Here is a 16,395-nt window from a genome sequence, read left to right on the forward strand (position 1 = left end):
GACGGAAGATTCTTAATTTTCCAGATTCTTTGAGTGTCTCCCGCATCTCTCTTGTGCCAGCTAATTATTATCAGCTATCCAGGTTCATTAAATGAAGGGAGGGGCAATTCATGTCGGTGCCTTATGGCCGAGGTCTCCAACCATGGCAACTTGAAAACGTGTGGGCTTCAACTCCCAGAATTCCCCAGCTAGCTCAAGAACTTCAGATGAGTGGATTTATTGATTTATTTATTTATTTATTTATTTATTTATTTATTTATTTATTTATTTATTTATTTATTTATTTATTTATTTATTTATTTTTCGCATTTTTATACTGCCCTATCTCCCTAGGGACTCAGGGCGGTTCACAGCCAGATAAAATATACATATAAATACAAAATAAAAAATCAATTAAAAAACTCATTACATAAGGCCGAATGATTAAAAATAGCAATACAAATAATAAAACCCCATTAAAACCAAATTCAAAATTTAAAATTTAAAATTCTAGTCCAGTCCTGCGCAAATAAATAGATGTGTCTTAAGCTCGCGGCGAAAGGTTCAAAGGTCAGGAAGTTGGCGGAGTCCTGGGGGAAGTTCGTTGGTGTCGCCAGTCGGCACTGCCTGGCTGACGGCATCTTGAGGAGTCCCTCTCTGTGAGAGCGCACGGGTCGGTGAGAGGCATTCGGTAGCAGCAGACGGTCCCGTAAGTAACCTGGCCCTATGCCATGGAGCGCTTTGAAGATAGTTACCAAAACCTTGAAGCGCACCCGGAAGACCACAGGTAGCCAGTGCAGTCTGCGCAGGAGTGGTGTCACATGGGAGCCACGAGGGGCTCCCTCTATCACCCGCGCAGCCGCATTCTGAACTAACTGAAGCCTCCGGGTGCTCCTCAAGGGGAGCCCCATGTAGAGAGCATTGCAGTAATCCAGACGAGACGTCACGAGAGCGTGAGTGACCGTGCATAGGGCATCCCGGACTAGAAAGGGGCGCAACTGGTGAACCAGGTGAACCTGGTGAAAGGCCCTCCTGGAGACGGCCGTCAAATGATCTTCAAAGGACAGCCGTCCATCCAGGAGAACGCCCAAGTTGCGCACCCTCTCCATTGGGGCCAATGACTCGCCCCCAACAGTCAGCCGCGGCTGCAGCTGACTATACCAGGATGCTGGCATCCACAGCCACTCTGTCTTGGAGGGATTTCAATTCCCAGAATTCCCCAACTGTCTTTGAGAACTTGAAGACTGGAGAATTCTGGGACTTGAAGTCCTCACGTCTTCAAGTTGCCAAGGTTGGGGAGCCCTGCCTGATGGGATCTGTAGTGTCACGCTGCCTGTATGTCTCTCTCTTCCAGAGGGAATGTATTTCCATCCACATCGGTCAGGCTGGGGTCCAAATGGGGAACGGATGCTGGGAGCTGTATTGCCTGGAACACGGAATTCAGCCGGATGGGACCATCCTGAAGACCGACGGGCTGAGCCAAGCCAATGATTCCTTTGAGACGTTTTTTTCCAAAACGGGGGCCGGGAAACATGTCCCCCGAGCTGTGTTTGTAGATCTGGAACCAACAGTCATAGGTACCAGCACTGGGTATTGTGCAGGAAGGGTGGGTGGAAGGAAGGAAGGAAGGAAGGAAGGAAGGAAGGAAGGAAGGAAGGAAGGAAGGAAGGAAGGAAGGGAAGGGAAGTTGGAAGCATTGATGGATGGAAGGATGGATGGAAAGGATGGACGGATTGAAGGATAGATGGATGGATGGAAGGTTGGAAGGAAGGAAGGAAGGAAGGAAGGGAAGGAAGGAAGGCAAGGAAGGGAAGTTGGAAGCATTGATGGCTGGAAGGATGGATGGATGGATGGATTGATTGAAAGGATGTGTGGATGAAGGTTGGAAGGATGGATGGATGGAAGGAAAGATGGATGGAAAGGATGGATGGAAGGAAGGAAGGAAGGCAAAGAAGGAAGGCAAGGAACGGAAGTTGGAAGCATTGATGGCTGGAAGGATGGAAGGATGGATAGATTGAAAGGATGGATAGAAGATTGGAAGGATGGATGGAAAGGAAGGAAGGGAAGTTGGAAGCATTGATGGATGGAAGGATGGATGGAAAGGATGGATGGATGAAAGGATAGATGGATGGATGGAAGCTTGGAAGGATGGAAGGAAGGGAAGGAAGGAAGGGAAGGAAGGAAAATTGGAAGCATTGATGGATGGAAGGATGGATAGATTGAAAGGATGGATAGATGGATGGATGGATGGAAGGATGGATGGAAAGGATGGATGGAAAGGATGGACGGATTGAAGGATAGATGGATGGATGGAAGGTTGGAAGGATGGAAGGAAGGAAGGGAAGGAAGAAAGGCAAGGAAGGAAAGTTGGAAGCATTGATAGCTGGAAGGAAGGATGGATGGATGGATTGAAAGGATGGATGGATGAAGGTTGGAAGGATGGATGGATGGATGGAAGGATGGATGGAAAGGATGGAAGGAAGGAAGGAAGGAAGGAAGGCAAAGAAGGAAGGCAAGGAACGGAAGTTGGAAGCATTGATGGCTGGAAGGATGGAAGGATGGATAGATTGAAAGGATGGATAGAAGATTGGAAGGATGGATGGAAAGGAAGGAAGGGAAGTTGGAAGCATTGATGGATGGAAGGATGGATGGAAAGGATGGATGGATGAAAGGATAGATGGATGGATGGAAGCTTGGAAGGATGGAAGGAAGGGAAGGAAGGAAGGGAAGGAAGGAAAATTGGAAGCATTGATGGATGGAAGGATGGATAGATTGAAAGGATGGATAGATGGATGGAAGGTTGGAAGGATGGATGGATGGTTGGAAGGATGGATGGAAGGAAGTATGTCAGAAGGTTGCAAAAGGGGATCACATGACCCCAGGACACTGTGACTCTCGTGAATATGAGTCAGTTGCCAAACGTTTGAATTTTGATCATGAAACCACAGGGATGCTGCAAAGGTCCTAACTGTGAAAAACGGTCATCAGTCACATTTTTCAATGCCGTTGTAACTTTGAACGGTCGCTAAATGAACTGTTGTAAGTCGAGGACTACCTGTACAGTAATGCAAAGCCAGAACGGACCCTTCAAGGGTGGGTTGGTATGGAGCTGCGTCCCGTTCCCAGCGGGAAGCAGCATCTCAGGCAGAGACAGTGAATTTTGCATTTCCCTCAAATCCTCTCCCCTCCCCTCCCCTCCAGTCCTCTTCCCCTCCCTCTCCCCTCCCCAATTCACGGCAGACTGGTACTGAGCAATAGCAGAGCCCAAGGGTGAGGTGGCAGCTGACAATTGGGGTGTGGCGTGGATGTATCTGGGTGGTTTGCTCTCGAGACTGGCTTGTGGTGGGTTACTCTCCTATAACCCTTTCTCTACAGACGAAATCCGCTGTGGGACCTTTCGCTCACTCTTTCACCCGGAACAGCTGATCAGCGGCAAAGAAGATGCCGCCAACAATTATGCCCGAGGCCACTACACGGTTGGAAAAGAAATCATCGACCAAGTACTGGATAGGATTCGCAAAATGGTAAGTTGCACGCCAGCTCCAGGTAGACAGCGCTGGGCCAAGGCTGTTCCGCAGTGCTCCTTTTTGACTTAGAAACGGGGAGGACTAAGGTAGCATCGTAGTTCAGATCTAAAACTTGGAAGATCCAGATGAAATGCCAGCTCGATCACAAATTTCATTAGCTATGAACTGGCCAGTCTACCTTACAGGGGTGTGGTTAGATTTCCTGCAGCTTTCATGGAAAAGACATGTGTCAAAACAATACAGCTGCATTCCTTCAGGATTTCTCCCGGTAGTGTATCCTGGGCTCTGCTCCCATCGTTCCTGTGTGATAGTTGAGAATTATGGATATTGTAGTCTTATTGAATTGGGGAAGACCGCTCTAAAGACACTAGTTGTGAATTCCCACCATCCTAGTCTCTTGATTATTAGGATTAGCACCCTGGGTGGACCATGGATGGAATGTGAACTTCTACATTTCTTTTCCCAGAATGACCTGGTTCATTGACCCTCAAAAATCCAATCCTGTATTAGCCTAGTCCAGAAGGTTGTGGGAACAGGCTAAAACCCCAGTTCCTAGCCCGGAGTGACATGACAGTTGAATAAAAAATATAGATGACGGTGTTGCCCTGGTTGACTTCTCAAAGTTGAGTAGATCGGGGCGAAATCCAGCAGGTTCTGACAGGTTCTGGAGAACCGGTAGCGGTAATTTTGAGCAGTTCGGAGAACCGGTAGTGGAAATTGTGAGTAGTTTGGAGAACCAGCAAATACCACCTCTGGCTGGCCCCAGAGTGGGGTGGGAAACAGAGTGGGGTGGTGCAGGGGCCAGGACGTTGAGCTTGTCGATCGAAAGGTCAGCAGTTCGGCGGTTCGAATCCCTAGTGCTGCCTGTGTAACAGGGTGAGCTCCTGTTACTTGTCCCAGCTTCTGCCAACCTAGCAGTTTCGAAAGCACGTAAAAAATTGCAAGTAGAAAAAAATAGGGACCACCTTTTGTGGGAAGGTAACAGCATTCCCTGCGCCTTTGGCGTTGAGTCATGGCGGCCACATGACCACATAGAACTTGCAGTATCCTTCCCCTGCTACGCCCACCAAACCACGCCCACAGAACTGGTAGTAGAGAAAAATCAGATTTCACCAGTGCTTCTAGATCAGTATTTTGTCAATTTTAAGATGGGTGGACTTCAACTCCCAGAATTTATCCAATCCATGCTGGCTGGAGAATTCTGGGAGTTGAAGTCCAACCCATCTTAAAATTCCCAAGTTTGACAAACACTGACCTAGATACAGGCCAGCTTTGATGATGACTTCAACATGGTGTCCTTCTTCCTGACCCAACAACTTTCCAATTCATTGTGGGGGGGTCTCCCCTTGTCAATGAAAAGCTGTAATTTAGCCACCTCTGGATAACCTCCATTCTCAACCCAACCACTGTTTTTGACCCCGGAAGGATAGGTAATAAAGGCTGGATCATCTTGCACTTCCTGGTCCAACGTAGTATTTAAGTAGGACCACGTACCACCATCCCAACCAGTTAAGGCTAAACTCCCTGGCCTACTGACCTCTGATCAGTAGTGGGATTCAAATCCCGTCGCTACTGGTTTGCTCATGTGTGCACGCATGCTCACGCGTGTGATGTTTCTGTGCATGCACAAAGACGTCCGGGCAGGTGGGCGGAGCCTCCCGCCGCGAGCTACCGGTTCGCCCGATCCGGGGCGAACTGGTAGCAACCCACCACTGACTCTGATGGACTACAAGCTTTCCTCAAATCAGTTCCAGCTGGTTTTGCATTCTTATCACAATGTCGGGTCCTGTCCTAGAGGACTTCTGTTGTGGAATGTTGGCCACCAGTCTCCTTTTTTTTTTTTTTTTGCATTTATATCCCGCCCTTCTCCGAAGACTCAGGGTGGCTTACACTGTGTCAAGCAATAGTCTTCATCCATTTGTATATTTATATACAAAGTCAACTTATTGCCCCCAACAATCTGGGTCCTCATTTTACCTACCTTATAAAGGATGGAAGGCTGAGTCAACCTTGGGCCTGGTGGGACTAGAACCTGCAGTAATTGCAGGCACCTGCTGTTAATAACAGACTGCATTAGGAGTCTGAGCCACAGAGGCCTCTTCAGCAGCCGAATCAGATGAGGAGGTGGCGTGGGGGTCGGGGTCAGCATCAAGGCAACCTGAGAGCTCCGAGGGGGAAGAGGGAATGGATCTGTCAGAGAGAGAGTGACAGACAGACAGAAGTGGAGCCTGGGCCGTCTGTCAGCACTCAGATGGAGAGTCAACAGCACCCAGGTCTGGAGGTGGCTGATGAGGTAGAGGAGGAACAGTTGGGTCCAGTGCCTGATGCGTGGATGCACAGAAGGCAGAGGAGAGGAGAGCAGTGGAAATCTATGGGCCAGTCCTTGGGACGGAAGAGCCATCACTGCTATCAAAGCCCCACCCTAGCTCTGGGGATAAAAGGCAGGGGGACGAGAAGAATAGGTGTGGCAGACAACTATTCATCTACCTGCCAGACAGACTTGTTAGCCTGCAGTGAGAGAGGAAGTCTTTGCCAGGGCTGCTGGCACTCCTAATAAAGGAATCTTTGAGTTAACTTCAGAGGGTTTGTCGTGTTTGGGAGATGCGTCAGAACAGCTTCTCCTACGGATGTCCCCCACATCACGTTGTTCTCCACAGCTTGTCTCAAATGCTTCATGCCCAAATCCTAGCGGTATAAGGAACTCAAACTAAGGTCTTCTCTTCCAGACCGAGCAATGCAACGGCCTCCAAGGTTTTCTGCTCTTCCATAGCTTCGGAGGAGGCACAGGTTCTGGATTTACGTCTCTCCTGATGGAACAACTTTCGGTAAACTTTGGAAAGAAAGCGAAGCTTGAGTTCTCCGTGTATCCTGCACCGCGGATTTCGACCGCGGTGGTGGAACCGTACAACTCCATCCTGACCACTCATACCACCTTGGAGCACTCAGACTGCTCTTTCATGGTGGACAACGAAGCCATCTACGACATTTGCAACCGAAACCTGGACATCGAATATCCAACCTACACAAACCTGAACCGGCTGATCGGACAGATAGTTTCCTCCATCACCGCTTCCTTGAGATTCGACGGGGCTCTGAATGTGGACCTCAACGAATTCCAGACCAACCTGGTGCCGTACCCCCGCATCCACTTCCCTTTGACCACGTACGCCCCCATCATTTCGGCCGAAAAAGCCTATCACGAGCAGCTCTCGGTGCCGGAGATCACCAATGCCTGCTTTGAATTTTCCAACCAGATGGTGAAGTGCGACCCGCGGCGGGGCAAATACATGGCGTGTTGCCTCTTGTACCGGGGGGACGTCGTGCCGAAGGACGTCAACGCGGCCATCGCGGCCATCAAAACCCGGCGGTCCATCCAGTTTGTCGACTGGTGCCCGACAGGCTTCAAAGTGGGCATCAACTACCAACCGCCCACTGTGGTTCCCGGAGGAGACTTGGCTAAAGTTCAGCGGGCCGTCTGCATGCTCAGCAACACCACGGCGATCGCCGAGCCCTGGGCCCGTCTGAACCACAAGTTTGACCTGATGTACGCCAAACGGGCTTTTGTCCACTGGTACGTGGGCGAGGGCATGGAGGAAGGAGAATTCGCGGAAGCTCGGGAAGACCTGGCGGCTCTGGAGAAGGATTACGAAGAAGTCGGAGAAGACACGGCCAGTTATGGATCCGACGCCGAAGATGACCAAGAATACTGACCCTCCAGAAGAAAACCACCTTTGTTTTTTATGACGGTTTGGCTTCTGCCCCAGACGATCCTGGCCTCTTCAGCCTAACCTGACAATGCAGGTGTAAACCAGTCAATGTTGTACATGCTGGCTTACTAGGAACATGGGTTTGTCCCTTCCTTTTTAACCACCTAATAAAGTCAATTTTGCAAAGTGTCTTAGGATGGTATGTCTTCCAGGGGATTGTTTGTCAGAGTGACCGTTGCAGCACTCCCATGTTTACATGATCAAAATTCAGACGTCACCCAGCCGGCCTTCAAGTCTAAGGCGGGACTAGAACTCACCGTCTCCCATTGATTTGCCGAAAGTCACCCACTCAGTGTTCTGCCTAAGGCAGGACTAGAACTCACCATCTCCTGGTGATTGGCCCAAAGGAACCCAGCCAGTTTTCATGCCTAAGGCTGTTTCATGTCTACTGTCTGATTCTTTTTTCTGAGTTGTGGTTCCTTGGTTCAGGTAATGTCTCCTGCTTGATTGTTGGTAAACAACAACCTAATCTAGGAACCACCAAGGCTACTCCAACCAACCCTAACAGGGCAACTCACTGATTGGAATATAAACTGAGAGCAAATGCCATTCCCTTCTAGCACTGATGATATTCCCTAGTTGGGTCATGAAATGTCTGCAAGAAAGTCACCAAGCTCAGAGACCACCAAAGACTCAGTCATCCGCCTCCTCCTCCTCTCCTTCTCCTTCTCCTCCCCACCACAAGCCCAATTCCCTAAACCCCACTCCCTTCAGCACTGATGATATTAACTAGTTGGGTCATGAAATGTCTGCAACAAAGCCACCAAATTCAGAGACCACCAAGGACTCCATAGTTCTCCTCCTCCTCCTCCTCCCTCCTCTCCTCTTTCCTCCTCCCCTCCACGAACCCCACCCCCTTCAGCACTGATGATATTACCTAGCTGGGTCATGAAATGTCTTCAACAAAGCCACCAAGCTCAGAGACCACTCTACAGTTCTCCTCCTCCTCCTCCCCTCCACAAACCCCACTCCCCTCAGCACTGATGATATTACCTAGTTGGGTCATGAAACACCTGCCCCCAAGCTCAGAGACCACCAAGGACCACACAGAAACAAAATTTCTCTCTGGTCGCAAATGCAGAACAATTTCTCTACTTGGCGGTTAAACTGCCGGCAAAGTTCAAGCAAACTCCACCAGAACAGAATCAAAATCTGGAGCATGAATAACTTTTTCCCAGAATCCCCCTTCCCTCATTGGTGGTGCTCATTGGTCAAGATCTTCTCCTACAAAAGTGGGGAACCCATGGCCCCTTTATGACTTGTGGACTTCAACTCCCAGAATTCCTGAGCCAGCATGGGCCCCTTTATAAGCTGTGGACTTCAATTCCCAGAATTCCTGAGCCAAAGAGGCTGGCTGAGGAATTCTGGGAGTTGAAGTCCACCGGTTGTAAAGGGGGCCATGCTGGCTTAGGAATTCTGGGAGTTGAAGTCCACCGGTTGTAAAGGGGGCCATGCTGGTTCAGGAATTCTGGGAGTTGAAGTCCACCGGTTGTAAAGGGGGCCATGCTGGCTCAGGAATTCTGGGAGTTGAAGTCCACCGGTTGTAAAGGGGGCCATGCTGGCTCAGGAATTCTGGGAGTTGAAGTCCACCGGTTGTAAAGGGGGCCGTGCTGGCTCAGGAATTCTGGGAGTTGAAGTCCACCGGTTGTAAAGGGGGCCGTGCTGGCTCAGGAATTCTGGGAGTTGAAGTCCACCGGTTGTTAAAGGGCCACTGTTCCCCACACCCCTGTCCTATGAGACCACCAACCCATCCATATCTTTAGTAGGAACCGAGGTCTCCACATCACAGAGAAACCCACCCTGCAGAATGCAGTGAGTCAGCTAAGTTTTTACTAGGGGGAATTTAATACCACTGAGTTATTTACAATCCAGAGAGGGGCTTTCCCGTGTCTAAACCCATCTTCTCCGGGGACAATAAAGGTGGGTTTAATTTCGGTCAGGCAGGAAAGGGTCAGGGGCTCCCACTGAATCTTCCCTGCGGACCACCCTTGAATCCTCGGCAGGGGCTGAGTTTTCAAGTCATCTGCAAAGAAAAAAACGGAAAAGTGACTATGCTAGCTCTGTTTGCAGATAGTCCTCGACTGATGACTTAAACCGGGGGAAACCAGGCTTAATAGCAGTAACTGTGAGAGGGATCTCGGAGTCTTAGTGGACAACCAGCTAAATATGAGCCAGCAGTGTGCAGCGGCAGCTAAAAAAGCCAATACAATCCTAAATTGCATTAACAGAGAGATACAATCAAGACCAAGTGAGGTACTAATACCACTCTATAAAGCCCTAGTAAGACCACACTTGGAGTCCTGCATCCAGTTTTGGTCACCGCACTATAAAAAAGATGTGGAGACTCTAGAAAAAGTGCAGAGAAGAGCAACCAGGATGATTAAGGGACAGGAGGCTAAAACATACAATGAACGGTTGCAGGAACTGGGCATGGCTAGTCTAGTGAAGAGAAGGACCAGGGGAGACAGGATAGCATTTTCCAATATTTGGGGGGCTGCCACAGAGAGGAGGAAGGGGGTCAAGCTATTTTCCAAGACCAGACAAGAAACAGTGGATGGAGAGATTCAACCTAGAAATAAGGAGAAATTTTCTGACAGTGAGAGGAATCAACCCATGGAACAGAAGTTGTGGGAGCTCCATCACTAGAGGCCGTCAAGAAGAGACTGGACTGCCATTGGTCAGAAATGGTGAAGGGTCTCCTGCTTGGGCGGGGGGGGGGTGGGTTGGACTAGATCAGGGGTCTCCAAGCTTGGTCCCTTTAAGACTTGTGGACTTCAACTCCCAGAGTCCCTCAGCCAGCAAAGCTGGCTGAGGAACTCTGGGAGTTGAAGTCCACAAGTCTTAAAGGGACCAAGCTTGGAGACCTCTGGATTAGATGACCTGCAAGGTCCCTTCCAACTCTTGTTAATCGGTTAATCTTACCTAGTCTGGAATGAAGGTGTAGCTGAGGGTACAACCTTTGTAAACGCCTCTCGGCGTAATTTTTGGAAAAACGGGCTTCGCCTTTGAAATCTTTCTTGTTGGTGAACCTGCTGGAAAGACAAGATACGTTTTGTTGAGAACGCGGCATTATCTCCTCTTGCGCATTCAGAAATCCCAATTTGGACCCCAGAATATTCAAGTGGCTAACGCAAGGTTTGCTAAAAAGGATTTAAAATAATAATAATAATAATAATAATAATAATAATAATAAGAAGAAGAAGAAGAAGAAGAAGAAGAAGAAGAAGAAGAAGAAGAAGAAGAAGAAGAAGAAGAAGAAGAAGAAGAAGAAGAAGAAGAAGAAGAAGAGGAGGAGGAAGAAGAGGAGGAAGAAGAAGAAGAAGAAGAAGAAGAAGAAGAAGAAGAAGAAGAAGAGGAGGAGGAGGAGGAGGAGGAGGAGGAGGAGGAGGAGGAGGAGGAGGAGGAGGAAGAAGAAGAAGAAGAAGAACCACCAGTCAATGCTATTTGTAATGTATTTTTGAATGTTCAGTTGACTGAGTTTCATTTCTAATGAATAAAGTTAATAATAATAATAATAATAATAATAATAATAATAATAATAATAATAATAATAATAATAATAATAATAATAATAATAATAATAGGTTGAAACCTTGGATGCTGGCAACAACCTGTATCAACTATTAGTACCAGTCAATCGTATTTGTGACACATTTTTAAATGTTCAGTTGTCTGAGTTTCATGTTTAATGAGTAAAAGGGATAATAATAACAACAACAACAACAACAATAAAATAATATCATCTCCATATCTAGGATTCCAGTCCAGAATTAAACGCATTTGTGGACATGAAGCGCTGACTTCTTATGAATAATGATGTGGCGATTGAAAAGAGGAAAGGAAAAATTAAGGTCACCAAAGGGGATCACATGACCCCCGGGACGCTACGACCGTCATAAATACGAGTCAGTTACCAAGCATCTGAATTTTGATCACGTGACCACGGGGGATGCTGCAACGGTGTGAAACAGGGTCATAAGTCACTTTTTTTCAGGGCTGTTGTAACTTCAAACCGTCACTCAATGAACCGTTGTAAGGCGAGGAATACCTATCAGGAGTCAGCTCGGAAGTATTACCACGTGTCAAGTCTTGATTTGGGGCCCGACATCCCTTAAGATGCTTTAATGAGCGGTACGTGGCCTAGAGGTGGAGCTCTCGCTTCACAATCAGGAGGCTGTGAGTTCGATCCTAAGTAGAGGCCGATATCTCTCTCTCCGGACACAATGAGATTATATCTGATGAATATAATGGACCGGGATTCCCTATGCACAGTCACTCACGCCCTCGTCACTTCCCGCCTGGATTACTGCAACGCTCTCTACATGGGGCTCCCCTTGAAGAGTACCCGGAGGCTCCAGCTGGTCCAGAATGCGGCCGCGCGGGTGATTGAGGGAGCGACTCGAAGCTCCTATATAACTCCAATCCTGCGCAGGCTGCACTGGCTTCCGGTTGCCTTCCAGGTGCAATTCAAGGTGTTGGTTCTCACCTTTAAAGCGCTCCATGGCTTAGGACCGGGTTACTTATAGGACCGTCTTCTGCTACCGGTGGCTTCCCATCAACCAGTGCGCTCCCATAAGGAGGGTCTCCTCAGGGTGCCGTCGGCCAGACAATGTCGACTGGCAACCCCCAGGGGGAGGGCCTTCTCTGCGGGGGCTCCAGCCCTCTGGAATGAGCTACCCCCAGGGATACGCCAACTCCCTGACGTCCGGGCCTTCCGGCGTGAATTGAAAACTCTTTTATTCCAACGTGCAGGACTGGCCTAATAGTTTTTTAATGGGGATTTTAATAGTTTTTATTATATTCAGCCCATTTAAATTTATTCTTTTAAATCTGTTTTAATTTTTGTATTTGCTATTCTTACCTGGCTGTAAACCGCCCTGAGTCCTTTGGGAGAAGGGCGGTATAGAAATTGAATAAACATAAACATAAACAATAAAACTCGGCATTGGCAACAGGAAGGGCATCCGGCCATTCAAACACTCTGCTAGCTCCATTCAGTTGCTCAGACCAGGGGTCTCCAACCTTGGCAACTTTAAGACTTGTGGACTTCAACTCCCAGAGTTCCTCAGCCAGCGGCCCCTCCCTCCTGGGAGTCCAGAGCAGGGGTCTCCAACCTTGGCAGCTTTAAGACTTGTGGACTTCAACTCCCAGAATTCCTCAGCCAGCGGCCCCTCCCTCCTGGGAGTCCAGAGCAGGGGTCTCCAACCTTGGCAACTTTAAGACTTGTGGACTTCAACTCCCAGAATTCCTCAGCCAGGCCCTCCCTCCTGGGAGTCAGGCAGGGGTCTCCAACCTGGCAACTTTAAGACTTGTGGACTTCAACTCCCAGAATTCCTCAGCCAGCTTTGCTGGCTGAGGGATTCTGGGAGTTTAAGTCCACAAGTCTTAAAGCTGCCAAGGTTGGAGACCCCTGGCCCAGCCTCTACCCTGCATGGGGTTGTTAAAAGAAGACGATGATCTCTTAAATTGCTTTAATAGAGAAGAAAAACCACAATTCCTGTCGGATTTGGTACCTTAATTGCGTGGGGATTTTCAGTTTTTTGGTTTCCATCCCGGGGGGTCCTTTGGATGAGACCCCCACTGGGGGCAAGCAGCGGGGGGTTTGATCCCGGAAGCTCTGCGGGAAAGGCTGGGTAGGAAAGGAAGAGAGTCAGTGCCCGCGCGAAGTGGGGGGGGGGCGGGAGGGGTTACGTTGGATACCGGCAGTCCTCTACTTACGACCATTACTGAGCCCGGAATTATGGGTCATAAGTTGTGGTTAGTTCTTAAGTGGGTCACCGTGTGGCGATGCCCAGTTTTACAACCTTTTCAGGGACGGTCGTTAAGTGAATCCAATGTCCACGACGGGCAATATTATTTGAGCAGAAACTGGGATTAAATGAGAGTTTCTGATAAAAAAAGATTAATAAATTGTGGTCACATGACCATAGGATAGCTATAAATATGGACCGGTGACCCAAAGGGTAGGTGTGAGAACTTCGAATGCGAGTCTTAAGTAGCTCTAGGAAGGTCTGTCATAACTTTGAATGGTCACTAAATGGCCAGTCGTAAGTGGAGGACTACCTGTATCTTTCCAAGCTGTGCGATATTCACCCACAGACGCACACAACCCTAATCATCGCTAGTCCTTCTCTATGTAAACCACCAAACTGGTTTTTGTTCATCCAAGTTTAGGATTAAAACAGGGGGTTGGACTAAATGACCTCTAAGGGCCCTTCCAGCTGTTATTTTGATTAAGTGTGTTGTTGAACCAATCCCCAAGGGATACAGACACTCTCTGGATTCCCTCCTGTTAAATGGAAGGGGACATCTCCCTTCCTTCCTTTTTTTTCCTTTCTTTCTTTCTCTCCCTCCCTTCCTTTCTTCCTTCTTTTCCTTTCTTCCTTCTTTCCTTCTTTCATCCTGTTCTTTATTTCTGTTCTTTTCCTTCCTTTCTTCCTCCCTCCCCTCCCTCCTTCCTTCCTTTCCTTCCTTTTCATTCTTTCCTTTGTACCTACCTACCTACTTCCACTTCCTTCCTTTCCATTCTTTTACTTCCTTCCTTCCTTCCTGCCTGCCTACCTAACTTCCCCTTCCTTCCTCTTTCTGTTTGTTTCCTTCCTTCCTTCCTACCTAACCTCCCCTTCCTTCCTTTCCATTCTTTTCCTTCCTTCCTTCCTTCCTGCCTGCCTACCTAACTTCCCCTTCCTTCCGCTTTCTGTTCGTTTCCTTCCTTCCTACCTAACTTCCCCTTTCTTCCTCCCTCCCTCCCTCCCTTCCTTCCTAACTTCCCCTAACTCACCGTACTTCCTGCCTGCCTACCTACCTAACTTCCCCTAACGTTCCCTTTCTGTTCTTTTCCTTCCTTCCATTCCTTCCTTCCTTCCTTCCTACCAACCTAACTTTCCCTTCATTCCTTTCCTTTCCCTCTCCCTCCCTTCCTTCCTTCCTTCCCTTCCCTTCCTTCCCCTTCCCTCCATCCTTCCGTCCATTTTTCTGTCGGGTGAAAGGGCAGAATCCGCTTACCCTCCTGGACAAATCCTTGGGGAAGTATTGGAAAGGGGTGGCCAGATGCTGGCCAGAAACGAGAAGAGGGAAGGGGTTGTTGGTGACGATCAGGGCCGTCTTGTCCTGGTTGAATTCCGAAGATCTCAACATGATGGAAATTTCTCTCCGGTGCTGCTCCAAGCGCTCTTGGAATTCCGCGTCGGTCGGAGGGATAAAATACTGGGTCTGCGAAGAGACGGGAAAAGCTGGTGAGAAGGATAGGCAGCTGATCGAGGGTCTCCAAAATTCGGGTTTGAGGTCGCTGGGAGGAAAGGAAGAGGCGTTCGAGGTCAAAAAAGTCAAAATGGCCTCTATGGCGGAAGGACTAAAGTCCGCCCCGTTAGGCCTGAAGGGGGCGGGGCTTAGATCCCCCATTCGCGGTGCCCGATTTGACTTTTTTGACTCTCCCGTGACAAACCCCCTACAGATAGTCCTTGGCTTACAACAAGTTCATTTAGTGACCATTCAAAGTTACACTGCAAAAACTGACTTATGACCGTTTCTCCCACACGACCGTTACCGCATCCCCGTGAGTCACGTAATCAAAATTCAAACTCTTATGACAGTCGCCGTGTCCGGGGGTGGGGGTGTCACACGATCCCCTTTTGCCAGCTTTTGACCAGCCAAGTCAACGGAGAAGCCCGTCGTAAGTGTGAAAAAACGGTCGTAAGTCTTTTTTTTTTCAGTGCCGCTGTAACTTTGAATGGTCACTAAAGGTGCCGCTGTAAGTCGAGGACTACGGGCAATCTTCCAAAATGGCCACTCGGTTTTGCGTCCGCAGAAGTCTCTGGGATGGAGAAGGCGGTTGCAAGCAAAGTGGGATGACGTGAAAAAGCTGGATCCTGAAATGTTGACGAAGGTGGTTATCAGAGGTGGCATTCAATTGGTTCAAGCCGGTTCACGCGAACCAGTAACGGAAATCGTGGGCGTGGCTTGGTGGGCGTGGCTTGGTGGGCGTGGCTTGGTGGGCGTGGCAGAGAAAGGATACTGCAAAATCTCCATTCCTTCCCCACTCCTGAAGAGTATTGCAAAATCTCCATTCCCAGCCCGGTCCATGGGAAGTATACTGCAAAATTCCCATTCCCACCCCACTCCAGGGGAAGTATACTACAAAATCCCCATTCCCTCCCCACTCCTGGAGGAAGGATATTGCAAAATCTCCATTCCCAGCCCACTCCATGGGAAGGATACTGCAAAATCCCCATTCCCTCCCCACTCCTGGAGGAAGGATACTGCAAAATCCCCATTCCCACCCCACTCCTGGAGGAAGGATATTGCAAAATCCCCATTCCCACCCCACTCTGCAGCCAGCCAGAGGTGGTATTTGCCGTTTCTCTTAAAATTTCCACTACCGGTTCTCCGAACTGATCAAAATTTCTGCTACTGGTTTTCCAGAACCTGTCAGAACCTGCTGGATTTCACCCCGGCACCCGCTCCAGCTCTATGCTATCCTACTTTTGAGGCCGGGCGCAAGCGTGGAACACACGTGTGGAAGGCCAGGCGCATGCACGGACAGGGTGCGTGTGACCGAAGTGAGCAAGCAAGTGCGCATGCTCACATTTGCAAACCAGTAGGGAAAGTAAGCGAATACAACCCCTGGTGCTTATCCTATATTCTCCCAAGTTCCCATTTTAAACCTGCTCTGATTCTACCGCGTTCCTTAATCCTGTCCTTAAACCTTATTATCGCATTTCCTTGTCCCAAAAGAGCATTTTTCACGAGGCAACTGGACTTCCTTATTTTTCTTTGAAGAAGTTTGTTAAGCAGGAAACATTGTCTCTCTTCAGTCTACCACAAAGTCCTTACAACGGATTCAAGGGGCTCCCACACTGAAGGAACAAAAATCCAATCCGGTTCCAAACTGGGAGGAAAAAAAAAATACACTGGAAATAAACTGGAGGCCGGCTACGAGAAAAGGAGCCCTCTGTTTATTTGGTTCTCCAGAAACTTCAGTGATAGAAACATGTTTCTTGGGTGGCTGACAAAATAGTTGAGTGAGTGGGTGGATTTTTATCTGGGGTTTGGTGTTTGAGATGCTCCAGGGGGGTTGTGCAATGAGTAAACCTTGCGTCTTTTGCTATTCTAATGGTGGTGAA

General features: G+C 48.7%; 2 protein-coding genes across 2 annotated transcripts; one reads left to right on the plus strand and one right to left on the minus strand.

Annotated features, from left to right (window-relative positions):
• The first annotated feature begins 1,360 nt into the window (after nucleotides 1-1,360).
• Nucleotides 1,361-7,216, plus strand: LOC131202413 (tubulin alpha-3 chain-like). Its single transcript, XM_058191362.1, has 3 exons — nucleotides 1,361-1,556; nucleotides 3,355-3,503; nucleotides 6,233-7,216. The coding sequence occupies exons 1-3, from the start codon at nucleotides 1,376-1,378 to the stop codon at nucleotides 7,214-7,216; spliced, it is 1,314 nt and encodes a 437-aa protein (XP_058047345.1). The 5' UTR covers nucleotides 1,361-1,375.
• Nucleotides 7,217-8,464: 1,248 nt separating this feature from the next.
• Nucleotides 8,465-15,805, minus strand: TSGA13 (testis specific 13). Its single transcript, XM_058191704.1, has 6 exons — nucleotides 15,755-15,805; nucleotides 14,279-14,485; nucleotides 12,787-12,902; nucleotides 10,196-10,305; nucleotides 9,139-9,296; nucleotides 8,465-8,497 (listed from the first exon to the last, which is right to left on the minus strand). Exons 1-6 carry the CDS (start codon nucleotides 15,803-15,805, stop codon nucleotides 8,465-8,467), a joined length of 675 nt encoding a protein of 224 aa, XP_058047687.1.
• Between the last annotated feature and the right edge of the window lie 590 nt (nucleotides 15,806-16,395).

Source organism: Ahaetulla prasina, chromosome 7 (assembly GCF_028640845.1).
Source record: "Ahaetulla prasina isolate Xishuangbanna chromosome 7, ASM2864084v1, whole genome shotgun sequence".
Lineage (NCBI taxonomy): Eukaryota > Metazoa > Chordata > Lepidosauria > Squamata > Colubridae > Ahaetulla > Ahaetulla prasina.